General features: G+C 53.7%; 2 protein-coding genes across 9 annotated transcripts in view; one reads left to right on the top strand and one right to left on the bottom strand.

The window, feature by feature from the left end:
- Positions 1–10,859, top strand: part of YARS1 (tyrosyl-tRNA synthetase 1) — a 31,068-nt gene extending 20,209 nt beyond the window's left edge. For all 4 annotated transcript variants that reach the window (XM_036842904.1, XM_036842885.1, XM_036842894.1 and 1 more), the window contains exons 8-13: positions 383–468; positions 3,361–3,496; positions 4,278–4,375; positions 5,238–5,431; positions 5,974–6,115; positions 7,815–10,859. In XM_036842904.1, the coding sequence (XP_036698799.1) occupies positions 383–468; positions 3,361–3,496; positions 4,278–4,375; positions 5,238–5,431; positions 5,974–6,115; positions 7,815–7,925 (767 nt within the window). In that variant the 3' untranslated portion in view covers positions 7,926–10,859. The remainder of the gene's footprint in view (positions 1–382; positions 469–3,360; positions 3,497–4,277; positions 4,376–5,237; positions 5,432–5,973; positions 6,116–7,814) is intronic.
- KIAA1522 (KIAA1522 ortholog) overlaps positions 8,953–27,903 on the bottom strand; it is a 42,742-nt gene continuing 23,791 nt past the window's right edge. For 2 of the 5 annotated variants that reach the window (XM_036842862.1, XM_036842822.1), the window contains exons 2-7: positions 15,533–15,706; positions 15,392–15,447; positions 14,976–15,099; positions 14,296–14,412; positions 11,681–14,212; positions 8,953–11,250 (exon numbers count right to left, since the gene is read on the bottom strand). In XM_036842862.1, coding sequence (XP_036698757.1) covers positions 11,228–11,250; positions 11,681–14,212; positions 14,296–14,412; positions 14,976–15,099; positions 15,392–15,447; positions 15,533–15,706 — 3,026 coding nt within the window. In that variant the 3' untranslated portion in view covers positions 8,953–11,227. Of the gene's footprint in view, positions 11,251–11,680; positions 14,213–14,295; positions 14,413–14,975; positions 15,100–15,391; positions 15,448–15,532; positions 15,707–17,619; positions 17,716–26,996; positions 27,132–27,903 lie in introns of those variants that run through there. The other 3 variants (XM_036842841.1, XM_036842851.1, XM_036842833.1) reach the window with 3 other exon arrangements.

Genomic DNA, 27,903 nt, shown 5'->3' with positions numbered 1-27,903 from the left:
GGGGCTGGCTTCCCCGATTCTCTGCTCTGATTTCTCATATATTAATGTGTGATTGAAGTGGGGATATCGTTGAGTTGTCTGTGTGTTTGTTAACATGGTAGGTTCTAAGTGGGGTGTCAGGGTGGGCAGGGGTGGTAGAAATGAAGGGGTCAGGCAAGTGGACTAGAGGAATACAAAAGAGATGTAAGACACGATCGTTCCCCCGAGCTTCGATACTAGCTGGGTATCCAACATTGCCACTCATGCAATTTAAAAACAATAAAATGCCATATGATGAAGTTCAAAATATATGGCAGAAACTACAGGTACCCATACCTTTGGGCCAGGAATGCTGACTTGCCATTATCAGTGAGTTTGTTGGCATGGATCCTTTTTCTTATAGAGTTCGTGATCCTTCGAGATGAAAAATGGGGTGGAAACAAAACCTACACAGCTTACATGGACCTGGAAAAGGACTTTGCTGATGAGGTAATACCAGAGGAGGAGTAATCCCCACTGAACTCATTCTGACAAACCTCTCCATGTGGCCTCGCCAGGTTTCTTGTTACGTGCCACAGGGCTCTGTCATCATGCTCTTGGGGCCGTATATTTTGTATTAATGGCTTAGATTCACGTGGTTCATGGATTAGATTAGCAAATGGCACAAAGCTAATATATTGGTGTCCTAATCACACTCCAAAGGACTTAACCTGGAATGAAGGACCGACAAACTCAGCAAGATGAAGCATTTCAGGGACAGGTACAAAATCGAGGTTCAGAAAAGAGGCACAACTATAAAAGAACAATAGAGAATACTATTCATTTCGACAAACAGTTTAACAAAAGACTCACTAGGTGCGCATGTGTTTGGCACCATACTAGGGGCTGGCATTACAAAGATGATAAACCCTCATGAAGCTCATAGTCCATAGGAGAGGCAGACATGTGAATAAATAATCATTTACTGGTTACTGTACCAAGCATACATGGTCCAGAAATAGAACAGGAGGAAGTGATTACCTGGCTGGCTGGGAAAGCTTTGTGGAGGGGACAACATCCAAACACGGTTTCACTTGAGGATTAGGAGTTCATGAGGAAACCTGTGAGGGAATGTATTGTGCACAGATGTGGTAAGATGAAAACAGCGTGGTATCTAAGGAATCACAAGTGCTTTCGTCTGACTAGAGTCTACAAGGTGATGGGGGGCACTGTGGGAGAGGGAGGCAGGGCCAGATCATGAAGGGAAGGAGTGATGACAGTGTGTATGGGGAATGAAAGGCGGGGTCTTGACTGACTGAATTTGGGCTGAATCGTCAATGTGACAGGGCTGTCAGAAATGTTCATGAGGTCTTGGCCTCAGTCATCAGAAATGTAGAGTCTGGAACCAGGGAGTTGATCGCCCATTCAGTTCTACATTGTTCTGAGTACCTTTGGGATTGTGCATTCAGCCCTGGACTTCAATTGTGTGAGGTTTGTTTGACAATCTGGGGTGTGTTGGTGGGGAGAGGAAGGATGCCATGATAGGGAACAGACTGCAAACTGTGTCACAAAGCACAGCTGAAAGAACTGGGCGTGTTGAGCTGGGAAGCAAGTATGTGTTCACCCATCCTTGAACACAGGAAGGGCTCTCCTGGGCGAGGGGTGAGGTTCCTTCTTGTGGCACCAGATGGCTGAACTGGGGCTGCGGGTGGGGACCACAGGGAGGCTTGTTTAGGCTTGAAGAACTTTCTAGTGGCCTCAATGGTGTGGTGATGGGCAGGGCTGCCTGGCCTGACCTTGCATTCCCCATCACTGAGGTGTTCAGGCAGAGGCCAGAGGACCACTGGAGGCAAGGTTGTGTGAGGGTTTGAGCATCAAATGGAAGAAAAGACTCAATGACCTCTGAAGTCTGAGGGCCCTTAAGGCCCATTTTTTGGACATTTGGCAGCTATTGCTCTGAAACCCTTCTGTCTGCCATCTGAGGCAGGCCACAGAAGCCACACCCCACTCCTCAACCCTGTGAACAGTCCTTTGTGGGACTGATGAGACGGAATAGAAGAAACGCTTCTGAAGACAGAGCTTGACAGCGTAACCAGCAGCACTTTCTGTGATGGTGGACATGTTCTATCTGTACTAACACAGTCGCCACTGGCCACATGCGTCTGTTGAACCTCACAATGTGACCAGTAAACTGAGGAACTGAATTTTAACTTACATTTAAATGTGCACATGAGGCTTGTGGCTACCATATTGGACAGTGCAGGTCTAAAGCTTTTCTACTAAAAATGAAACATTCGGGACTTCTCTGGGTGGCACAGTGGTTAAGAATCCTCCCGCCAGTGCAGGGGACACGGGTTCAAGCCCTGGTCCGGGAAGATCCCACATGCCGCGGAGCAACTAAGCCCGTGCGCCACAACTACTGACCCTGCATGCCACAACTATTGAAGCCCTCACACCTAGAGCCCACGCTCCACAACAAGAGAAGCCCCCGCAATGAGAAGCATGCCTACTGCAACGAAGAGTAGCCCCTGCTCGCTGCAACTAGAGAAAGCCCACGTGCAGCAACGAAGACCCAATGCAGCCAAAAATAAATAAATTATTTTAAAAAAGAACTGAAACATTCCCAAGGAAACGAAGGAATAACATCAGAAACAAAAACATAGGCATTGTTTTATTACATGTATTCATACCTAGGGGACGTCCCCTCAGAATATCTTAGAAGATCCTTTGGGGCCAGATTTGGGATCTAAAAGTGGTAGTCACAGGACACGAGAAGAAAAAATGGAATTACTGAGCTCCTACCATGTACTAGCACTACTCACCATTTTTACCCATGTTACGTGATTTAATCCTTATTCTGACTCTAGGAGGTAAAGGTATTGTTATTTTCACTTTTTAAGTGAAGAATCCAAAGCTCAGAGGGGTTAAGTGCCTGGTTGGGAGTCACCCAGCTAGCTGGGACTCTCACCCCAGGCTCTAACTCCAAAGCCCTGTTATTCCTTCTTGCTCACTCAGCTCTCCCCTCAGGCTGTCTCTAGCTCCTAGGTTCCCTATGTGAATGTTTCCCTACCTGTAAATAACACGTGCTTTACGCCACTACTCTGAGCATAAATGGAGGGACTAGAAGAAGTCAATTAAAAACATTCAGCCTCTAAAAACCCTCAAGTTAGTATGGAATTCAGTGTCAAAAGACCTGGGTCTTGGACATATTAGATAACCTTTTGAACCTATTTCCCCTTCTCTGCTCTACCAGCTTCACAGGCTTGTTCTGAGGTTCAAATAAGACTCTGCCCAGAAAGCACCCTGCATCCTATGTGCACATTATTCTTAGTAGATTCAGGTGTCCTATGCACAGTTCACCTGTTCCAGTGCCCCTTCTCACCTGGCCTTGTACACTTGCAGGTTGTGCACCCTGGAGACCTAAAGAATTCTGTTGAAGTCGCCCTCAACAAGTTGCTGGATCCCATCCGGGAAAAGTTTAATACCCCTGCACTAAAGAAACTGTCCAGCGCTGCCTACCCAGATCCCTCGAAGCAGAGTAAGGCCAGCTGGGGAGGGGTCGGGCTGGGGGCGGGGGGGGGGGCGGGTGACATCATCAGGTAGAGAGCCTGTCAGTGTGCCTCAGAAAAGAGTCTGTCTTCAATTCAGGCCCAAGAAGCCGGTGGTGGGGGCGTGGTCTGAAGTGCAGGAATGTCATGCCCCGTTGACTGGTGGAATGGAACTCCAGTCATCTTGAATTTGGTTTGGTTGGTACTATGAAGTGATTACATCCTGCTGTACCAACACTGCTGTGAGTGCTGGTTTGAGACATGTACTTTGATCCTTTCACAAAATCTGCCTCTTCAGTTAAGGAGACCAATTGGGTTAGACCATGAGGGTAACACAGCTGCTCGGGCAGGGTCTGCACAGCATCTCAGGGAAGCTCATCTCTAGATTCGCCCAGTTCCCTTCCACGTGCTCCTGACTGGTTCTTAGTGGGCCAGCCACGCATCCACGATGCTGAGATGTTAACATTGAGAGTCTTGTGTGGCCCTGCCAGAAAAGGAGGAATGGCTGAATATATGCGGAATGCCCGAATGGTGGCAAAGCTACACTTGGCCCCTCCCCTCCCCTCCAGCCCAATACCTGAAGGAGAGAGAGATGAAATCTGGCATGTCACTTTTCAAAGGCTGCCGGCTCTGTTTTAAAGAAGGTATAATTCAGTGGGTAGATTCTGGGGATTCTGCACTAAGTCCTGCTAGTGTCATTTGGGGGAATCAGCAGCTGACCTGTCATGGGAAGGAGGAGAGTTCTGAGCCTTGGGTTCTTCTCATCTCCAGAGCCAGCTGCCAAAGGCCCAGCCAAGAATTCAGAACCAGAGGAGGTCATCCCATCCCGCCTGGATATCCGTGTGGGGAGAGTCATTAGTGTGGACAAGGTACTCATTTTCCACCATGTCCCGGAGAGGCAGACAGGGGTCAGGTTTGTCTGCTTCCATCTGGAGGAAACCTGGCCTGGGATGGGAAGTAACATCCCTGAGGTCATACTGCGAGTCAGAACCCAGGCATCTAATTCCAGGCGTCAGGCTTTTCCCTTTGCTATCTCTGGACCTTATTCAAACAAACACAGCCAGGAACTCAGAATACGGAGGGATGTTAGTCAGAAGGAGCTTGTTTATCCATCAAATCCAGTCTGATTGACTCACCTGGTCTCTCCCAGCTTGTCTGGACTAGCCACAGGCCTTATCTTGGATCAGCTACTTTGTCCTTCCCTCTCCCCACCCCAGAAAATGGTGAAGGGAGGACTTCCTTTTTCCCAGAGGCAGATGGCTATGCAACTGGTGGCCTGGGACCAGTGGTCTGGGTATTTTTTTCTCCCAGTATTGATTTGCTTTTCACCATATTAGACTAACCACCAAAACTACCTTGAAATAGCTGCTGATGCTCTTGTTTCGGATGGTGAAGCCAGCAGCTGTCTCCCATCTTCCAGTCCCCCCAGGACTGGGATTGATCTGGTGCACACATGGCCATAATGGTGGCCACCCAGGCAGTCCAGGCCATTTTAATCTCTGTTAGAGGTTCCTTCCACTTCTAACACAAGTAATTAGGCTCATGTTACTCAAATCTGCCTCTTCGGGCGCCCTTCTCATGTCTGCTGCCTGGGGCCTGGAGAGTTAGCGCTAGAGGGTTCCTCCAGGGCCTCAGTAAGGAGTGGATGCCCCTTTCTGGAGTCAGAGGGTTCACCAGGCCCCATGATCTATTCCATTATGATGCTCTCTGAGCCTGATATCTTGCCGGCAGCACCCAGATGCAGACAGCCTGTATGTGGAGAAGATTGATGTGGGGGAAGCTGAACCACGGACTGTGGTGAGTGGCCTGGTGCAGTTTGCGCCCAGGGAGGAACTGCAGGACAGGCTGGTGGTGGTGCTGTGCAATCTGAAACCCCAGAAGATGAGAGGAATCGAGTCCCAAGGCATGCTCCTGTGTGCTTCTGTGTGAGTGAGGACTTGTGGGGTGGGGAGCGCAGGGCCTGGGGAGGCCCGGAAGAGGGGGGATTAGCCCACATACTGCCCTTCCACATGCCAGGTGGAGGCCCTGAGAACACTATGCAAAATATGGTGCATGGAGGGATTATTTATTGTACAAGAGCCGTGGATGAAGCACTTCACCTAAAGTTAGCTTTATTAAAACAGAAATTGAAGATTCTAAGCTGTGTGCATGCTCAGGTCTCTCTACTAGTAAGAGGTGAAACCAGGATTCAAACCCAGTTCACTGGCTGTTAGGTCATATACTTCCTCCCCTAAAAGCCCAGATTTTGGAGTCTCTCCTGACATAGAATTTCAGTTCAGCCCTGGTTAACCCAGTGCTGGTGATATCCAGAGACGTAGCACAGCAGTGAGGAACTCCTAGGGCCCTGGCATTGAGGGTTCCCTAAATCCCATTAGGCCCCTAGGAAAAGGCCCCAGTGCTTTGGCCTCCATGGCAGCTGGAGACAGTCCATAGCCTTACTCTTATCTTGTCCTGTGTGTCTTCCCAGAGAAGGGGCAAGCCGCAAGGTTGAGCCTCTGGACCCTCCTGCCGGCTCTGCTCCTGGTGAGCGAGTGTTTGTGAAGGGCTATGAGAAAGGGCAACCAGATGAAGAGCTTAAGCCCAAGAAGAAAGTCTTTGAGAAATTGCAGGTAACAATCTGCACTTTTTCCCTCATACCAGGGCTGCCTGGACTATCTCCAGATTGCTCTGTTACTGAATCCACACCTGCCTTTTTCCCAGCTGGGCCTTCCTGCTTCTAAGCCCCTCTCTTCCTTCTTCATTCCAGACCTGTCAAATGAGGTGCCTGAGGAGCCTGTGGGCCCTCGCAGATACTGAGCACTGACAGGCTGTTTGAGGCACTGTGTCAGGGACTTGAGACATTTCCTCATTTGACCTTCAGTCTGTGATAGGAGATTATCCCCAATTTATCTGGCAGGATACCTGCCAAGGCCACACAGGGTCACCGGAAATGATGGAGCCAGGATCAGAGCCCTCCCGGGGTCCCTCCTGCCCACCTTGATCTGAGAGCACTCATTCTCTTTGCTTCAGGGGCATTGACTCACATGGCCTGCCCCGAATTCATTCATTCATTCAGCACCCTAATATATGTGTCCGGCACTGTTCTAGGTGCTTGGGCTACATCAATGAATAAAGCAGCAGAGATTCACTCTCCTCGTGGAACTAATACTACACGTGTGACTTTTTCTAGTCAGTCACCTTGTTTCCCCAACTAGACAGTATTTCTGGAGGGCATTTAGAGTGGTTTCTACCTCTCCATCCTCCTGCAAGTGGCAAATGGCTTTGTCCCCTCCCTCCTTTCCTAGTTTTCCAGGCCAGTTTTTTGAATCCACTATTTTTTTCTAGCTATAAAATAGATTTTCATTGTAGAAATGGCTAAAATGTAGGGGAAAATGAAGAAAATAAAACATCCATAGTCCTGCTACGTAGAGGTGCTGAAAAATGTCGTTAGTGATTATTTCCTTCTGGACTTTCTCTATGCATACTGATAATATACTTATAGTTTGAGTCATACCATGTTTATTGTTCTCTTTTTTAAAATATTTATTTATTTATTTATTTGGCTGTGTCGGGTCTTCCTTGCGGCATGTGGGATCTGCTCGTTGCAGCGCGCAGGCTCTTCGCTGCGGCGCGGGCTTCTCTCTAGTTGTGGCCTGCGGGTTTTCTCTTCTCTAGTTGTGGCACGGGCTCCAGAGCGCGTGGGCTCTATCATTTGCGGTACGCGGGCTCTCTAGTTGAGGCGTGCGAGCTCAGTAGTTGTGGCACGCAGGCTTAGTTGCCCCGCAGCATGTGGGATCTTAGTTCCCCGACCAGAGATCGAACCCGCATCCCCTGCATTGGAAGGGAGATTCTTTACCACTGGACCACCAGGGAAGTCTCTCTTCTTCTTTTTTTTTTTTTTTTTAATTTAACTTTAGGCCTCAAAGATTTCCCCATCTTCTTAAATATTGAGGGGGAAGAACCATACACACACACACACACACACACATATACATACATATATATAGTATTATATCATAATGATCATAATTTACCCCAAACCTGATTAGACATTGAGGTGGTTCTCAGTTTTTTACTCTTAGAATGCTACGATGGATGTCCTGGTACCTAGTTCTTTGTATTTATTCATGATTATTTTCTTAAACTAAATCCCTAAAATGAACTTACCTTAGGCAAAAGATAGGAATACCTTGAAATGAAAGCTTTTCGCAAACTGCCCTCTTAGAGAAGTTGAATCAATTTACACTACTAGTAGTATAAGAGTCTTTGTTTTCTTGTAGTCCTGCCACCATCACTATAATCACTTTTGTTGTTGTTTTTCTTGTCCAGGCTGACTTCAGAATTTCTGAGGAGTGCATCGCACAGTGGAAGCAAACCAACTTCATGACCAAGCTAGGGTACATCTCCTGTAAATCACTGAAAGGGGGGAACATCAGCTAGCCAACCTGGCGTCTTCCTCCCTTCTCATCATCCTGAGTCATCTGCTGTCTCCTTAATTTGCTCCATCCATCATCTGCTTACCCATCTCCCAGGACACTGAAGCAGGAAGTTTGGGACTGTGTTAGGTGCAAGACTTGGTGAGGGGCAGCTCAGCCTCCCCAGGATCCAGGATCACCCTGTCTGGCTGCAGGGAGAGGCTGACCTCCCGGGTAGTGATGAGCGCGGGGCAGTGCAGGGAGTACAGCCCTACCTTCTTCCCTTGGCAGCTGACCTGACAAATCTGGTTTCAATATAACATAACTCAGAAAAAGTTTATGCCATAATCCTTGTAACTGGAAAAATATTGGTTTCCAGTTTTCCTAGCGTTATCCCAGCAGCTGTGCCTCTGGCTGGGATCTGGTGCCTGAGCTGGGCTAATTACAGCCTCTCCCCAACAGGAAACTGTGGGATTTGAAAAGGGAAGGGAAGGGAAAACAGAGAACCTGGTGGTCTACCAAGTGGTTGGCAGCTTTCCCCAATGCCTGCCAACCCTGAGGCTTGTCACTGGGGGCAGAGCCTGCCCCAGGACTCCTGGATTGCCCTTTGATCCTGCTGGGGGGACACTCCCTAAACCAGCTGCCTGTTGTTGGATGGCACAGCCTGGTTCTTTCTTCAGGGAGGGTGTGGTACTTCTCCATAAGGCATCTCAATCAGGACCGCTAAGCATCATTGTCATAAATTCAAATAAAATGTCTGAACAAGGGTGTCTGGACGGGACCTGTCTGTGAGCTGCACCATCTCAGGAAAGGAGAGCACAGTGTGTAGCAGCTTCTGGGCCCCTCACCCAGCCTCGGGCTGTTTGTATCTTGGACTTTTGACCCTGTAATGGGAGCGGGGGTGGACTAGGCTGGATGGCAAGACACCTTGACTTTCCCTTTAGCAGTGTTAAAAAGAAGAGGCTCACTTTACGGTCCAGAACGTTGTCCCTTCTAAATGTGGGCCCAGACCACCACCTTGACCCACCCCATTAAGAAGCAGCAGCCACAGCCAAGTTTGAATCATTTAATTAATTAACATCTTCGAATGAAACCCACACAGAGCTTTTTCCATGTGTATCACTCCAGCTTCAGGGCAGAGGGAATAGATTGTATAGACATATCAAAGACTCAGAAACTTAAAGAAATATATATATATATATATATATGTGTGTGTGTGTGTGTGTGTGTGTGTATATATATGTATATATATATACACACACACACACACACACACTAACATTTTTATGGAAATTAAAAATCAGAGGCTTTTGGTCTCTCCATGTGCACTAGGTCAAGCTCATTTACCCAAGAGGACAAAAGGATTGCCTCTTGGAGATCCTCCCTTCTCCTTTCTACTCTGTCCCACCCAGTGGGGAAACAAGCTCAGAGGAATCTAACTGAAGATAAGGGGCTCCAGTAACATAGGGAGGGGAGGGAAAGAAACACAGAAGGTGGGCTCCCTCCTACCTCCAGCAGCTCCGAGGCTGCTGCCAGGGCCTGGTGTCATGGAAGCTTTGGCCTGTTCCTGGTTCCTGGTTCCCAGTTCCCGGGGGGTTGAGTCAGGAGCTCTGAGCAGAGGAGTGCTTACTGACTGTCCTCTTTCCCCAACTCACTGGGCAGGCACAGCACATACCCAGCAGCAGCTCTCCATTACCCAAAGGGCAGGGAAGAACATTGGTTTATAGCTACAGAGAGAAGAGAATAGTGAGAGAGGGCCATAGGAACCTGGGATCTCAGACCACATCCCCTGTGTTCCCAGCTCTTTTTCTGGGAGGGGGTCAACCTCTCTCCTGGGTGGAGGAGAAGCAGCTAAAAGCAAGGTCCCTTGCCTGGCTCAAGCCTGAGTCACTGTTGAGGAAAGAGGATCAAGACAGAAAGAGTGACCTGGTGACAGCCATGCTGCAGTGGAAGGAGGCACTAGGGCCACCCCCGTGGAGCCACCGGGGCCAGTGAGGAAACCAGCTTACCGAGATAGGTGGCACAGGTTGAAAATGGAAAGGTCAGTAAAATTCCTGGAGGAGAGATCAGTAGCGGAGGCTGATGTCTAGGGGGGAACCACCCAGCCCGCCCCTAGGAGCGCTGAGTTCCCCCTCATTGACTAGGGAAGAGTCTGTAATAGAATGCACATTTGGCTTCCCATCCTGTCACTCAGCGTCAGCTCCCCCCAGTGGAACCACCTGTGCTGAAAGACAGCTGCAGAAAGGACGTGCTCGGAGCAGAGTAAAGGTCAGAGGATGAAATCCATAGGGCCGGGTCTGGGCCCACTGCCCAAATAGGCTCTTCCCTGCCAGACCCACCCCTCCATCCATGTCCTCAGTACTTCCTGTCGAGCTGAAAGGAACCCAGCTTTGCCATGGCCTGTGGCTCCTGCCTCTGAAGAGTCGTGCCCGCCCACCCCAACCTGATCAAGTAAAACGGCCAAGTGCCCCATGACGTGACTCTCTACTCTGTTCTCCCACTCTCTGAGGACAGAGAGAGCCTGTGGACCTCCCCTCTGGTTCTTTCTCCCCCACCCATTTGGGCCCTGGCCGTCTCCCACTTCCTGTCCCCTGCATGGAGCACCTGGCAGAACTAGAAGGCAGGAGGCTGGTTGGTGGTAAGTTGAGGCACAGGAGGGCTAACCCCCGCTGCACCTTTTGTGCTTTGGAATTCCACAGCCCCACTCCTGCCTCCAGCCTGGAGAAGCCTGTGGGAATACAACGACTTGCCTACCTCCAAGAACTAAGAATAGTTGCAAACTGGATCGGAGGAGGGGGACAGATTAGTCCCAGCCATGGGCTGGCTGCTGGGGACTGATGCTGCTGCCATGTAAACAGGCCCCTGGAATGTGGCTTCGCGGGCCCTGGAGGATGGACATGCAGCCACTTTTCAAAAGTGCTTTGATTCTGGACTACAGCATGTGCATGATTTGGACATTAAAAAAAAAAAAGGAAAAAAGAAACCTCAAGTGAGGTGTTCTGTTCCCAATTCTGTGGCCTTGAGGCCAGCAGGGGGCACAGACACCCACTCCCACCAGCTACCTCCTTCAAGATGAGGCTAAGGCCAAGACTGAAGCAGCAGCTGCCAGAGGTGAATCCATTCAGGAAAAGCCATGACAGCTGGATGACTTGGAGGACAGGAGCCACACCAGGCTTGCGTAATTACTGAAGGCCGTGGAGGTTAAGGCTGCAGGCGTCCTCCCTATTAGGTTAAGTGTCTGCCGTATCCTCTCATCCTTGGAGCCGCTCAGGTCCCTGAGATTGTATTCCTGGGATGGGTCAGCAGTGCCAGCAAGGTGCCTGGTGGTCAGACCAGCTCTTTCTGTGGGTCTGTGGCGAGAAAAGAAGGGACACTCAGCAAGGGACCCCCGAGCTTGGTTCTGACCACTAAGAGCCCAGGGCACATCCTCACCCCCTCACTTTACTGACCACGACAGCAGCACTGGGCTGGACGTTTTACAAACGTTCCCTCTGCCACTATAATGTATCGTTGCCTCACACTTTACAGTGAGGAACCTGAGGCTAGGATGGGTAGATAAAATGGCAAAGTTGGAATTCAAACTTCAAATTTCAGTAGGTCTGACTCCAAAGCCCCACAATCCATGCTCCTTCAGTGCAGCTCATCAGAGGTGACAGGTCACCCTTCCCAGGCACCCCGAGACCAGAATCCAAGAGCAAATCCCTAATGGCAGGACTTCTGATACCTGTTTCCCATGACCAGTGATGGGACCCACACCCCACCCCTCCCGGCCCACCGTACCTGTGCCAGGCAGGCCCAGCTTCTCCTCTGGACCCACCCGCTGCAGGACATCTCCATTCTCTGCCAGCTCCTCCTTAGTCCTGTCCTCGGCATGGGGGAGCCCGTTGGTGGGAGGAGCAGGAAGGGGCTCAGCCCAAGGAAAGCTGGGGGAGGTGGGGGGGGCGGCTCCCCCAGAAGGCTTGCGGGCCACAGGCGGGGGGGCCTTAGGTGGCTTCTTTGGGGCCTGGGGTGGCCGTTGCTCTGAGATGCTCCGAAGTTCAGCTATCAGGTTCCGCTGGAGGTCAGCCTGGGTCTCAGGGGACACGGGCTGCTCCAGCTGCAGCTTCTTGGTGCCCTTGGAGAAGATGAAGCTGGCCGTAGAGGCAGGGGACCACGGCTCTGCCTCAGGTGGTCCATTGGGCTGGTCACTCACAGGGCCCACGCTGGCAGCCAGATTGGAGGCCTTGAGCTGAACAGCAGCGTGGAGCCCTGAGGAGGCAGGCGCTGGGCTGGCCCGCCCTGACAGGGCCCTTCGCAGTGGCTTCTGGGGGGCCGACGGCCCTGACGCTGGAGTCGGAGCCACTGTGGGAGTGCCTACAGAGCGCAGCCGAACCATCTGCAGGAGTGAGGGTGTGACCAGGGGTGCACCAGCATCCTCCCTGGGAAGGCCGCCACCCTTGCTGCAGCCCCCCGGTTCCCTCCGAGGGACCTTGGCATGAAGCCCTGGGACAGAACCAGCAGCAGATGGGGCTGGCAGAGCTGGAGGAAGATCTGGGGTACCACGGGGCTGGCTCTGGAAAGAGACAGTAGCTAAGGAGGGCTCCGGGGGGCGTGAAGGGTCTGCAGGCTCAGGGCCAGCCACAGAGAAAAAGGCCTCCTCGGGTGGAGGGAAGTCGGCCATAGACAGGTCCTGCTCCTCCGGTGCAGGAGGCGGGGGTGGGGGCCAGTTGGGATCTTGGAGGGCCTCCTCAGCAGTCCCCGGGGCAGACAGGGCCTCCTCAACCACCTCTGGCTTCTTAGTGGGTGGGGGGGGTGGGTGATAAGATGGGGGTGGGGATGGTGGGGGTGACTGGTCTTTGGAGGCACCGGGAGATGCCTGAGGTGGGGTTAGGGATGTCTGGGGAGTAAGTGGGGACTCAGGGCTGGCAGCAGTGGTAGAGATGGGCCCAGGGACCAAAGCAGGGGCAGCTGGAGCAGGGGCAGCTTGGTTTGGGCTCTTGGGCTTAGAGGGAGGTGGGGAGAAGGGGGCAGGCACCTTGGGGTGAGGAGGTATGACAAACCTGTCACCCAGGGCGGTCGACACGTGCGGACCAGAGCGGTCTGAGGGTGCCGGGTCAGAGGAGGAGGAACATAGAGACGTGAGGGAGGAGGAGACGGAGGCCCCGGGAGATCGAAGGGAAGTGACACGCTCTGGTTTAGGGGGTTGGGCCTTGCCTGGGGAAGCAGGGGCCCCTGTTAGACCCTTGGGAGGCAGGGTTGGGGTACCACTTTGGCTCGAGTATCCACTGGAGGGTGAGAGTGTCCGTTCTGGGGAGCGTGGGGGACGCCGGGAGCCACCTGGAGACAAGCCAGGCACCCAGCTGCCTGCTGAGCTGGATGGACAGGGTGCTGCCCCCATCCCTTCTGACCCGCCAGTGGTGGGAGGCCGGGGCAGCTGTTGCTGCTGCTTCCGCTCGGGCTTAGGAGGCAGCCCCAGGGGCCCATCATGTGCTGCTGAGCTGCGCTGATGGAGCGAGTGGGTCCGGCGGGGAGGTGGCGGGGGCCGCTTCAGCTTACGTAGGGACACACTCCGGCCGGACAACTGGCCACCGCTCCGAATGCTGACAGTGTCCGAGGCCTCGGCAGTGCTGCCCCCGCTGGGAGAGCCCCTCCCGCTGCCCCCCAGGGGAGGGGGCGCCACGTTACTGTTGGCCACAGAGCCCTCTGGCCGGCCCTCTGAGCCACCCTTAGAGGAGAGGGTGGAGCCGTCAGACACAATGGTCTCAGAGGACTGAGAGTGGCTCCAGGTGTCACTGGAGGAGGAAGGGTGGCGGCTGCGGGGTCGCGGGCTGGAGACCGAGGAGAAGTGGCCCAGCGAGCGGATGGAGGCCGGGCTGGCTGAGAGCAGGCTGCAGCGGCTCAGCGTGCGCAGGCTGCAGCGGCCCAAGGCCACCACGTCCACTGTGGGCGGCAGCACGGCGTGCGGGATCAGCTTCGACAAGTAGGTGGCCTGGGGCGAGATGGACATGGCCGGGCTCAGGGGTTCTGGAGGCCCTGCCCCTCCGGTCAGTCCGGGCACTGCTAGGGACATGGGCCGGGTCAGTGGCAAGGGCCGGGCCCCCGTGGACCGGCCAACGAGCGTGTCATCCCGGTAAATGCGGTCGATGTGGCGCTGCAGCATGGCCTCTGCCTGGGCACCGGCTTCGGCCTCCGCCTCCAGCGCCTGCAGGGACACCCTGGCCCCTGGCCCTGAGGCCGGGCCCGCCGGATGGCCGTCCACCGTGGGGATGCGGACGGCGTCCCGTGGACCAGGAGGCCGAGGAGTACCTGGTGCCTCACGTTCATTCCGCAGGCCTGGAATGGACAGGGAGGGCGTGGGATTCAGCAGAGGGGGCGGCCGGGGCTGCCCGCCCACAGCCTCCTCATCAGGCGCTCACCGAGTTCCTTCTGCACGTGCTGTGGCAGTCCCAGCACCGTGCTCCGCCGCTCCCGCCGCCGCCGCCCTGACTTTCCAGATGATTTGGGAAATGAGTCATGCGGTCGGAAGGTGGAGCCTGGGGGTGAGTCCAGGGAGAGAAACTGTTAGAGCAGGTCTCGGGGCACATTCTGCAGAGCACAACTTTTATAGAATATTAGTAAGAGCTCTGTGAGAAAAGATTTCCACAGTCAAGTAGGCATGGGCAAAGCTGGGTTAAACGAAGCTAGACGCTTTTCTGGAAGGCTTTACTAGGTCAATAATGATGATTTCCATTTAGCGAACACTTATTATGTGTTAGCATGCTAAACACTTGGCATTCATTCCAATAAGGTACGTATTCTTATCCTCATTTTTATAGAACATCAAACAGAAGCACAGAGAGGTAAAGGGTTGGCCCAAGATCACAGAGCTGTAAATAGCAACACTAGGCTCAAAACCAGGTTTCTCGACTCTTCACTGTCCTGCTTTTTGGTTAATGCTCATTATGAACCTCCAAGAGGACACAGGGTACTATGTTTCCTGAATCCACTGAATCACAGTCTTGGGAAACACTAGATTAGGAGGAAAAGGGAAAGCTGCAGGTGCTGGGTGCCCACCACCCCCTCTCCTGCCCAACAATCCTGGCTGGTGAGTGGGTACCTTTGCGCTGGATCATCTCAGAGCGGACGGAGAGAGCATCCTCTGCCGTGGAGCTCTCAGCTGTGTAGGACGTGGTCTGGCTGCAGAAGGAGATGCTATCATCATCTGGCCCGGTCCGGGAGGACTATTGGGGGAAGAAGGATCAGCCCAGAGGCGTGAGTGGGGCTTACCTTTGCCTCCTCAGGCTCCCCTTTGTAACTTCTGACTCAGATTCACCCCCCACCGACCTGCCCCAGCATCACCTAGCACTGAGCAGGCATCAGCTAGAGCTACCCTGGACCAGCCCTTGGGGGTATCTCGTCTAGCCTTTCATGATACAGAAAGGAAACAGATCCAGAAGGGTTCAAAGACATACTTGTCAGAGGTCAAGCAGGGAGAGAGGAATACATCAAGACTGAGCTGGGGGCAGGGCTCACCTGGATGCTCTGGGTGTCTCCATGGTCCCAGGCACCCTTGTTCAGTTTCTGTTTTTCTGAAAGGCATCAGAAAGGTATGTTGAGCTAGGCCCCTGACTTTGGGAGCTGAAAGTAGCGCTAGAGAGAGGAGGAGGAGCTTACCTTGGTGCTGGAGGGAACGGAGCCCCTCCTGGGCCTGCGTGTGCAGCTCTTCCAGGTGAGGCGGTCGCCCACTGGGGAAGAAGACATTGTCCTGGTGCTCATCCACTGCAGACCCTAGCCCCTGGCCTGGCCCCACACTTAGTCGTTTGTCGCTCTCAGCCTTGGCAGAGCCTGCTGGGAATGGAGGAGGAAGGAAAGTGAGGCCCAAAGGTATCTGGGCCCTGGGAAGGCACAGGCACTGCAACAAGGGCACCCACAGTCCCCAGAGTGCACAGGGGACCTGCACATACATGCAGTGCCTACTTCCCCCAGTCTGTACTCACAACCCACAGTCCTGGGGTATACACTCAATATACACAGCCCCCAAGTACATACACGAGCTATAATCCAAGTGTACATATATCTGAGCACCCACACCACACAAAGGGCCCCATATAGGGCATCATACCCAGGGCACACATGCCCACCATATATGCACACAACACCCACAGGCTTCATTCAGTATGTATACAAACACATAGCATCCAAGTAAAACCACATCTGTGTACCCACACCAAGAGCACACCCAGCCGCCACATATACACATGACACCCACAGTCCCCATTCTGTATATACACAAACAGTACCCAAATATACAACTGTCACTCAGAGCCCAATGCAAGACACTCCAGTGTACACAAAGCCCATAGCAAATACATTTCTCTTGTCTCCAGATCCTGAGCTCCACTTTACAGGAAAACAAACCACCTCTTTGTACACCCCATTGGCCCAGGTCCAAGAAAAAGACACATGGGACACTAGGAAGGGGTGGGCACTAGCAATGGTCTTAACCAGATTCCCAGGAAGTCCTGGGGTGTGGGCTAAACCAAGGATATGGCCACTTGGGTCCCCTACTCACCCATGCAGCTGTCCCTTAGTGGAAGGATAGGCTGGGGAGAAGAGAAGAGGGACCCCAGCCATACCACTCCCCCTGAGGCAGCTCCAGCCTCTCTTGGGGAACAGTCCCAGGTATCCCCCTCTCCTGGAGGCCCAGGGCCCTGGTGCAGAGGAGCCAGGGGTCCATTACAAAGGATACTGTTACAGGCCCTGCCCATGGAGGAGCTGAGCATCTAATCCTGGGAATAGGGGCTGTGTCAGCACTTTGCAGCCCCAGCCCCCCTTTAAACAGAACCCACAACATAAGCAAAAGCTCTGGCAGGGTCATGTGACCTTGGCAGCACCTTGTGGAGGGACAGGAACAAAACAAGCCCTTTAAAGGGCCATGCCCCAAGATCAGGGTCTTCAATTCAGACACCTGAACTGCCCCTTCCGCCTTCCTCAGCACATTCTTCAACAGCCAAGCTCCTGCCCAGGGAATCCTCAGGAATCCCACAAGGTCAGAGCTAGGAGGTCTCTCAGTGATCCTCCTCTCCCCAACCTCCTGATTTTACAAGTCCACAAACAGGCTCAAAGAGGAAAGGTCTTGCCTAAGGTCACCCAGCAAATCGGAGTCAGAACCAAGACTAAACTCCAGGTTCCCCGAGGGGACTCCTGAATCACACTCAAACTGGGGGCCCTCTGGCCCCCACATCTTAATCTAGGCCTAAAAGCCCAGTTCCTAGGAGGAGGAGGGCATAGCCCCCTCCCCTCAAAACTTCACCCCCAGGCCTCTAAACACGATTTCCCTGATCTGCTCCCCAACTTCCAGGGGTACTACTTTCCTTTCTACTCTGCTCCCCACATCCCATCCTCCCACACACACTGAGCTGACCCCGGAGGGGGTGCACTAACTCTTGCAACTGAGGTATTGGGATGTACCCAGTAAAGCGTGAGTACCCCTGGAGGAAGGCAATCTTGCCCGAGGACTGCAGGCTTCAAGGTCAGAGACACCTAGAGCCATCCTCTGAAACACAAGCAGAAATCAAACAAAGGCAGTAGGAAAGCTGCTGGACAAAGGCACTGCGGCCGACAGGGGAGTCGGGCCTCATTACCAGCCCTCATCCCCCACCCCATTGCCTTCCCCGGCCTTGATCCCCCATTCTACATAAGGGTCTGGCAAATGGGGGTGTCGGGGATCCCTTATCTCCCCCCCAGCCACACCCACTCACCCTTCTTCTTAAAGAGCCCGAGGAGCGCCGGGAGGTGGCGGCCCAGGAACACCACCATGACTGCCGGCGCCACTCGGACCGTCCCCTACGTTGACCTCTCCAGAACGCCGGGCGATGCCTTCACCATAACCCAGCGCTGAGGGGATGAGTCTGCCCGCCCAGCTGCGGAGCGCCGGCTCCAGGCAGAGGAGGGGGAGGGGCTACTCTCCAGGTCCTCCTCCCACCTTCACCACTGATCCCGCCCATCCACCGACCCCGCCCCTCGAGTGCAGAGCAGGAGCAGGCACCTTCCCAGACTCCGACAGGGAAACTGAGGCCCGGAGTCTCTGGGTGCTCGGCTCTTGTGGAAAGGATGACTAGGAGGGCCAAAGATACTCAATTCCAGGGGCAGCCCACTACCCCTGTCCCCAAGTCCTTTTCTAAACAGTCATGAGCCAGAGCTAAGGCAAGGGTCCCGGCTGCCAGATGGTGGGTGCAAGAGCCACTAGACTAGACTTGGCATGGTGCCCACCCCCAAGTCCTCCTGGCTGGTGAGGGTGATTCCCTGGGGAAGGAGCTCACAGCGTGGAGCAGCCAGGCAGAAGCCCAGGACTGCCTGGGCGGATGGCAAGGACACTGGCAGAGGTCCCTGGAGGAGGAGTCAGCCCAGGACACAGTGCTGGGAAGCCAGGGAGATGCCCAGAGCAGAATCACGGTGACTGGTGCTAACAACCCCTCACACGTATGTCCAGCCCCAGACTTTCCAAAGGATTATCTTCCCACTTTAGTAATGTAACATCAACAGCCAGAAAAGCACTGTGAACTCTCCAAGGTCACACAACAGAGGCAGGCCTTCAACACAGACCTCTTGCTCCTCCAGCCCACGATTCTTCTCACTGGTCTCACTCTGTGACTCAGTGACTCTCTTGGATCACCAGACAGGGAGAACGGAATTAGCCATAGGTGAGGGCAGTAAGAGTGGGGGGCAGGAGGGAAGGTACTTGGAGGGAAGTCAGGTCCAGGTTCAAATCCAGCTCCATCACATACAAGTCATGACCTCACATGGAAACAAGGCTAATAACTCCTCTTTATAAGATTGTTGTATCCATTCATTTAATCAGCAAATATTTATTAAACTAGTACTAGGGGCTACAGCTATTGGAAAACTTTTATCTTGTTCACCAGTATATCCCTAGTGTCTGGCACATACTATGAGTTCAATAAATATTCGATGAATACACGAATGAGGTAAACTGGCAAAATTTTAGATAGTGAGGGCTGAGGAGATGTGACAGGAAGTGGGTGACTTTAGGGGGCATCAAGGAAAGGCTATTGGAACTGAGACCTAAAGAAGGAGCCAACCAGGGCAAGTGCTAGGCATACAACCTTCTAGAAAAAGGCAACAGCAGGGACTTCCGGTGGTCCAGTGGCTAAGACTCCACACTCCCAATGCAGGGGGCCCGGGTTTGATCCCTGGTAAGGGAAATAGATCTCACATGCCGCAACTAAGAGTTCGCATGCTGCAACTAAAGATTCTGCATGCCACAATGAAGATCCCATACGCAGCAACGAAGATCCTGCGTGCCGCAACTAAGACCTGGTGCAGCCAAATAAGTAAATAAATATTTTTTTAAAAAAAAAGAAAGAAAGAAAGAAAAGAAAGAGGCAACAGCAAGCATAAAGGTCTTGAGGCAGGAGTGGTGGGGTGGTTTTCCCAGAACAGAGAGGAGGCCAGTGTGGCTGGAATATGATGAGCAAGGGAGAGAATGGCAGGAGATGAGAAGAGGCAGGAGCCAGGTCAGGTAGGGCCCCAGAGGCCTTGGCAGAGTCTGGATTTTATTCAAAGAACCCCAAGAGGTCAGTACTAAAGGTTCAGCTGAGTATTGACGATGTTAAAAGAGATTCCCCCTGGCAACTCCAAAAAGAGTAGTTGAGGGACTTCCCTGGTGGTCCCGTGGTTAAGACTCCGTGCTTCCACTGCAGGGGCATGGGTTCCATCCCTTGTCGGGGAACTAAGAGCCTGCATGCCATGCTACGCACTGTGGCCAGAAAAAAATAAATAAATAAAGAGTAGCTAAGACTGTGGAAGAGAAGGTCTGTGAACTATAAAGTGCTGTCCCCCAGACTCACCTAAGGACACCCCTCTCTCACAGCACCTTTCTCTCTCTCTGAGTCCCTAGGGATCTAAGAATTCACAATGGCTCCCATGCTGCAAGATCCTCCTACTGGTCCTTCCCCATTTGCTGTGCCACTTCTCAGGGACCACTCATGCAGATAGCTGAGCCTTCGTTCTCTAGAGAACAAAATTCTGTGGGGCTAGATAGTATATATCCTCAGATCATTGAAATCTAAACAACACTCTTAAGAAGTAGGCACATTTTTTTTTTTCTTGGCTGTGCTGTGCGGCTTGCGGAATCTTAGTTCCCCAACCAGGGGTTGAACCCAGGCTCCCGCAGCGACAGTACTGAGTCCTAACCACTGGACCGCCTGGGAATTCCCAAGAAGTAGGCACTTTTATCTCCGTTTTACAGATGAGGAAATGGACACCAGAGAGGGCAAGCACTATATAAAGCTGGTAAATGGCGGGACAGCATTCACACTCACAACCACTTGAATCCAAAAGCCACGTTCTGCCCACTGTGCCAGCTACAAACCTGATCTCCCCTCTGAAGAAGGTTGGGACGACCCTACCATCCCCCAAAATTTGAGGTTTCTTGACCACATCCTCCCCTCTTCTCTCCCTCTTAGGCCAGACCCATCCATCCCTCTTATTAGTCCCACTCAAACAGAAAAGAGCAGTAGACCGACACTTGTAGGGTGATTAATTCATGCCAGGCGCTGGTGGAAGGCAGTCTCTACCCTCACAGATCTGACAACAGTCCTTCGAGGCAGGTACTCAAAGATACTCTCCTGGTAACTGACCTGTGAGGCTCACAGAGCCAGGTGACTTCCCAAGCTCTGCCTGGTTCCAAAACTGGAGCCTTCAGCCATGCAGGACAAAGGGACGCTCAGCTTCTCCCAACCAGGGAAACTAAGGGCTGAGCTCTGCCAAGTCAGGGGCGGGGAAACATCAGCTCATCAAGGTCCCAGGCCTGTAGCTTGCAGTCAGGGTCACAGCTGCAAATTCCCCAGCAGGATCCAAGGCTCTCACACTTGATAACATCTGGTTCCCCCAGCAACACCCGTCCCGCCGCCCCCCACCCGCGCCTTGGCCAGAGCCTGAGGTCCCTCTGAGCCACCCCAGGCACAGGTCTACACACCTGTAGCTTGTTTGGGGAGAGACTCAGCAACCCGAGTCTCGGATGGAGAGCATGCACCTCACAAGGAAACTGAGGCCCAGAGAGCGGAAGGACCTTGCCTAAGGCCACACTTGGAGTCCGTGTTCCAGGACCTTCAGCCCCAGCACAGTCCAGAGGTGCTGCCTGGGACTGAGGCTCACCACGCAGCCTCCGCCTCCCCTACCTGCCCAGGGGAGGAGGCTTCCCGGATCTGAGAAGACACCTTGCTCCAGGCCACGCAGAGCACACCAGGAAGCACACCTGCAAGTTCTGGAGGGAGCTGAGATACAGACCACCAGCAGAAGTGTGCAGACCGCACCTCCAAAAAGCCTCACTGGGGCCATCCCCCACAGGCGGGCGCTCTCACCACCACGTCACAAAGCACACCCACGCCTCCCTAGTCCACGCCCTCCCCACACCCGAGCGCCACTGCGCAGATTCACGCAGGGCCCTGCTGGGTTGGCTGCGTGTACACGAGGGCAGATGCATGTACCCACCGCTCTGGGGCCCCCCTGAACCTGGAAACAGAGAGGAATAGGAAAGGGAGCCCCTGCCCCCGCCCCCCCCAAGGCCACGTGCACCTGTGCGCATGCGTACGCACTGTCTTGGCAACATCCTCCACGGGGTGAGGCCTCAACCTGCCCCATTCCAGAGCAAGGGGCGGGGGCTGCGGCGCGCCCTGCAGCCAGGCCGGCCTGACTCAGGGGAGAGGAATGAAGGGGGAGGGCACAGCTGCCCAGGTGGCCTTGCTCTGGAGCCAGGATTCAGGGTGTTTGGAGGCCCCTAAGTCTCAGCCCCTCACTCTTGTACTGGTGGGCAACAAGGCCCAGAGGGGACCCGGGCCTTCCCATAGGAGCAGAATCCAGAGCACGCGTAGATTTTATCCTCTTAGAGGCAAGACAAAAGGAAGTGAATATAAGTCTCAGGCGCAGGCGCCTTACAAACACTCTCCTCTTCTACTGTCTCGAAGAAAGCGAACGAGAAACCTGCAAGGTAGGTGTGAGTTCCCTTCTTACAAATGAGCACAAGGCTGGAGGACAGTGACTTGCTCAAGGTCACCCAACCAGGAAGTGGCCGAGACCAGAACCTGGGTCTCACTGCAAACGCCTTAGTGGACCCTAAGTCTCAGGAAGTTAAGGGGTTGGCGTGGGAGGGAGGGGGCCATAGCCTCAGTCACTGCCCAAAGTGGGGGAGCTCTGCACCCCACTTCTGCACGAGGGGAATCTCCCTCCTTCCTCTTCTCACTGCAAAGGCCCAGCCTAGCCAGGGCAGGGCTGACAGGCCGGTTCTAAGGTAAATATTGGGGGGTAGGGAGGCCTGGGACAGGAAGGGGAGGATCCCATCCTACAGGCGCCTGGGGGAACGGGCAGTAACACAGGGAGGAATTAACTACCATAATATTAGTAAATGTCATAATGAGTTTCCGGGTCAGTATCTGCTGCCGACAGTAACATAATAATCTCTTTCGGCCAGGGTGCGATCCTGACTTTCCAAAGCCCTTTCCTTTGTTCCTTCAAGGCATGATTATCCTCATTTCATAGATGCCGGAGAGGCAGCCACCATGAAGCCAGGAGAGAAAAAGGCTGGGAGTCGGAAGGTCTGGATTCCAGGCTTTGGACAAATGAATCAGCCTCTCAGGGCTGCAGTCTCATCTGTAAAGTGGGACTAATACCCACCTCACAGAGTGCCTGGGAAAGTTAAAGCCACGCAACCAAGTGTAACCACAGTGTTGTCATCAGAGGGAGCCTCTTGCCTATCCAGGTGTGGGGGCCTTTTCACTTTCAACGATCATAAGCCAGCATTTGCTGAGTGCCAACTGACTGAGACACACATGGTCTCACTAAATCCCCCTCACCATACAGAGGCACTCCCCTAGGGTTAGTGACTAGCCCAAGGTCACACAGCTAATAATGGCCGTGAGCCCAGCTCATACTGGCTGCTGTTCTTCCCATGCCCCTAGAGGCCTCCTCTCCCATCCACTTCTGGAGCTCTCTTCAAATCTCAAGTGGAGTTGAGAACCATTATTAAGATAAGGTCTGATAAGGGACACTTAACATCAGCTTCCTATCAGCTCCTCAGTGACCTAGCCCTATCTGGCAGCCCTAACCACCCCCTGTTTGGGAGGAAAGGGAATTCGGAGCCCACGCCAGATATCCCACTGCCCTGGGAGTCAGAGGTCCTAGGCCTGAGCTCTCACTGCCCCTCAGTTGAAGCATGATCCTGAATCAGGCACTGCCTTCTTCTGGGCCTCAGTTTCTTCATCTATGAGGTGGGACGGTTGGGAAGATGATCTCTAAGGAGCCCTTGGCATGTATGACTCTGCCGCTAGAAGGAGGGGAGTGGTCCCTCACTTTGGGTCAGGACCTGGGGCAGCAAGGGGGTTCAGCTTATCTCAGATCCCTCAGACCAGAGAGGGCTGGGCCAGCCCCTTATCTGGAAGCCCAGGGCTCCCACAAGCAAGTCTAGGCATACAGTTGGTCACAAGTCTCCCCACCCCAGTAAAGGAGAGGAAACAGGAAGAAAGGGGGCAAGGGAGGTAACAGGAGCAGGTCTTCTCCCAGCTGCGGCCATTGGTGCTCTAGGTCCAGAGGCAGGGCAGAGTCTGACTCCACCAATGACTTAGTCCCTTCCCTCAATCTCATCTGCAAAGTGGGAACAATAAACCCTATCAGGAGGAGGGCCATGTGTGTAAGCCTGACAGTATAATGCATGGGAACAGGAAGAGGACAGAGTGCTGGGGGTGCTCCTTGAGCTGCCAATTCACATCCTCCACCAATCCTCCATACCTCCCAGGACCAAGTGCCCAGATGGCCTGGGGCTGGGAGGGTTGAGATGGATTCCTGAGAACCAAGGCCAAACAATCCCAGCAGGTTACAATGTCTTTGCAGCAGTGAGGAGGCCTCTCCCTATTCACCCTCACCCTTCTCTATGGTCCAAGGGCATTTGTAACATGGGACCAACCCTTCCTTGAAACTCAGTTTCCCCTCCCACTGCCCACCAGCTCCCTCTCTGAGCTCTTGGCGGCTTCAGTGCTTAGTCCTCAACCCCTGCCCTTCCTCCACAGTGCTTCCTCCACCTGTGCACCATACGGAGTTCAAATCCCCCAGGGCCTCAGGCTTTCTTCACCCGGAGGACATGCAGGCCCCTCCATCATAAGAGGATATCCATCTACACCTAAAATAATTAAGAGCACAGGCTTTGGAATCTGACAGGCTTGGGTTTGAATCCCTGTTCAGCAACCTCCTTGCTGAGTAGCCTTGGACAAGTGACTTAACTTCTCTGAGCTCCAGCTTTCTCATCTGTAAAATGGGAAGAATAGCTTACAGCTTGTAAGACCGTTGGAGGACAAATGAATTAATCAAGGTAAAGGGTTTAGCATACGGTTTATCTCTGCTGCCACCCCCAGCCAAGCAGCCTCATGCATAGAGCCTTCACAGCACTCTCTGGCCCATACTCTCAACATCTGATTAATCCCAGGTCCTTCCTATCACTTCTGCCACCTCCTCCGCAGTGTCTCTGCAGCTGCCACTCCTCTCCACTCCCACAGCCCTCAACCTGTCCCCAGCCCTCACTCCATCAACCTCTCCCCTGGATTACTGCAACAGCCTCCAGACTGTTCTATGAGCTTCCACTCTCACCACCCCACCCCCCAACCTGTCCTGCCTGCACCTGCCATCTTCCTAACATACCACTTTCATAGGCTCCTCACTTGCTCAGACACCTTCACTGGCTCCCTTTGGCCTGTAGACTCCAGCCCTCTCTGCTTGCCTTGCGTTCTTTCCCCCATCCTTTCACAGACTAATCAAACGAGTAAGTACTCAAGCCCCAGTCCCATACCTGGACCTGTGTCAGCAGAGGCTGAAGCCAGGGAAGCCTTAGAATCCTCAGCACAAGTAAAAACAAAGATTGAAGTTTACATTCACTTTTTCTCCTCCCAGGCACAAGGAAGAAACCTCAACTACTTTGCTTTCCAGCCTCCACACTCAGTCTCAACCCCATGCCTTTGCTCACGACCATACCCCAGAGCTGAAATGCATCCCTGGCCAGGTTCTCTTGTCTAATCAACAATTCAGGACTAATTCCAACCCTACAGTTACTTCTTTAATACCAGCTCCCCAGTTTTCTAAAACTGACCGCAACCCAAAAGCCTTTTAACATATAGCCTAGAATATTTCCTAGCCCCCACGCTTTCTTCTATGTTCCCTTGACATTGCTTTCTGGGTTTTTAGGAACACCTTTAAAGCCTGGTTGACCCTTGAGTTGCAGCAGGAACTGGAAGAGCACAAGAGATGCTAGAAGCCCCAGGCCTCTTCCGTAAGGGCTGGCGGGCAAATTATAAACACAGCCCTCTTAATCTCTCTCTCCCCCACCACAAATGGTCACAAGTCTGGATCCACAGTTGGTTCTCAGGAAACCATCAGATTAGAGTGGCCATAGGAGGGCAGATGAAGATTCCCCAGCCCCAGCCCCACCCCCTTGGTGCCGATTCCAAGAGGAGAGACAGGTGGGCACAGCCCAGATTTCAGGATTACTCGGACAGGGAGACTACTGGAAGGTCCAGAAGTGTCTCATCAACCCAGCTTCTGAGGAACCTCAGAGAGCCTACCAGCATTTAATTAATCCTTCTCCTAATAGTCATGATTATTCTTCAAACCACTGCAGGCAATGACCTTGGACAAGCCCACCTTCTCTCTCAGTCTCTTTCACGACTGTAAGGGTCCCAAGAAGTCACCTAAGCTAAGCTGCCCTTATTTCACAGACAGGCCTCCCTCTAGGAGCCAGGGAGGTCCAGAGAAGTGAAAGCAATCTGCTCAAGGTCACAGAGCCCATACCAGAGCCACACTGAGAACCCAGACACCCTAAATCCCAGCCTAGGCCCTTTCTATTGCCCCCTGCATGGAGGGATGAGATCATCAGGCTCAATTCAGAACCTCTAGGAATGTAGGCCATCCTGGGAAGTCATGGGTGGATTCTCCCACCACAGGAGGGAGGCCCCCCAAGCCACCTTCTCCGGGATTTTCTCATTCCCCAAAACCAGCAGATACCCGACTCTGTTGGAGACCCCTTATCTTGCGGGGTCGGGGGTGGATCACCACCCTGCCCCTACCCCATGTTTGGATTCACCAGGCGGAGGAACTAGGCACTCTACACAGCCCCTCCTCCAACACCCCTTGGGACCCGGGGATACCCTGAACCGCCACACCCGCTGGGGGGAACCAGGAATCCTGGCTCCCAGCCTTGGGGTTGGAGGCCTTCCCAATTCTGCCCCCTCCCCCCGACTTGGAGGATGGAATGTGACCCGCGGACAGATCCCGCAGCACGCTGGGAAGGGCTGCGTTCCAGCTCGGTGGCTGCACTGAAAGGGGGGGATGCAGCAGCGACCATGGGGACCGCGGGTGGGGGGGGGGGGGAAGGGGGACAGAGAGAGGCAGCGGCGGTGCGGATGGGGGTGGGGAGGGAGCCCAGAGAACCAGCCCGACTCCCGATCAAGCCAGATGGAGGCGGCCCGAGTCTCCAGCCCCTGGTTTCCTGCTTCTCCCCTCCACCTTTGTCTCCCCTCCCTCCTGCAAACTTTCAGCCTGTGCGGGCTAAAGCCTGGGGAACAAATGTGCGTGCGTGCGTGTGTGTGTGTGTGTGTGTGTGTATAAGTGCTTTAGGGTCTGGCTGGTTGTGCAGTTTTGAACCTGTGTGTACATACGTGTGCCTAAGACGTTGGGCAACTGTACCTACATGAATGTGTCTGAATCTGCGACTGGGGTGGTGTTCGTGTGGCTGGGTAAACCGTATACATAGGTATATGTACCTGTATCTCAGGATCTGTGTCTCCCACAGCGATCGTGTGGGTGTGAATGTGTATGTGATTTTGTGTCTGCATGTCCGTACATCTGAGTGGGTGTTGTGTATGTGACTGTAAATTGTGAACATGTACATGTGCCCGCCCGCGGGTATTCGTGCGTACATGTGTCTCTGTCTGCATGTGAGGGGTGGGGTCTGTGCTGGGGATTCCCGGCCCCCCAAACTCACACCCAACAAGCCCCAGGAGGGGGCAGCAGCGGCGGCGGCGGCTGCGGCAGGAAGACCCTCCTCCCCGCCTGCCCCGCCCCCACCCCCAGCCCCTACCTGCCGGCCGCCTCGCCGACCGCCCGAACCGCCAGAAGCTGCGGGCCCGGGGGCCGCTGGGGGCCTTCCTCTTGTGGTGTGAGTTGCCCATGGTGGGCGCGGGAGCCGGCGCGGGAACCCTAGCGCAGCCCTACCAGCCCGGCAGCCGGGCCCGCAGCCACAGGAGGGAGGCAGAGAGAAGCGCGGGCGGCCGCCGCAGGCGCCCCCAGCCCCAGCTCGGCCACGCCCCCGGGCTCTGCGGCCAATGGCCGGGGCGAGGGAGGGGCCGGCAGAGGGGCGGGGCCTGGCGCACATCCCGTAGGCTCCACCCCTCTGAGGACCTGGGAGACCTGCCGAGCCGCCCCGCCCCGTGCTCTGGGAAAGGCCGGGCCTGTCCAGGTGGGGCTGACAGATCGCTCGCTCTCCCAGGCCAGGGGCTGCCTCTGAGGACTGCAGTGGAACCAAGAGAACTAGGGGCCCAGGCTCCAGACAGGCAAGGTCTGGAGCCTTGCTGCTGCTAGGGCCCACCAACCACCACCCCGTGAGTGTCACGTGTCTGTGTATCGCCTGTCTCTGTTTGTACAAATACATCTATCTGACTGTATCTCTGTAGTAATGGTGTTCAAAATAACAATAGAACCCTTTTATATAGCGCTTCCTATGTGCCAGGCACTGTGATAACTGCTTTCATGCATTACTTCATTTCACCCACAAAACAATTCTGTAAGGTAGGTACTTTTATCATCTCCATTTTACAGATGGGAAAATTGAGGTTCCATGAAGTCAACCGATTAGCCCAAAGTCAAACAGCATTAAGCTACAGAGCCAGTACTCAAACCCAGACCGAGTCCAATACCCACTGCTCCAGGCTACCTACCCCACCACTTTATCTGTGCCTCTCCATGACCTTGAAGGAGGGCATGTAATT

The sequence above is a fragment of the Balaenoptera musculus genome, chromosome 1 (genome assembly GCF_009873245.2).
Source record: "Balaenoptera musculus isolate JJ_BM4_2016_0621 chromosome 1, mBalMus1.pri.v3, whole genome shotgun sequence".
In the NCBI taxonomy this organism is placed as follows: Eukaryota; Metazoa; Chordata; class Mammalia; order Artiodactyla; family Balaenopteridae; genus Balaenoptera; species Balaenoptera musculus.
This window is presented reverse-complemented; position numbering and strand designations above follow the sequence as displayed.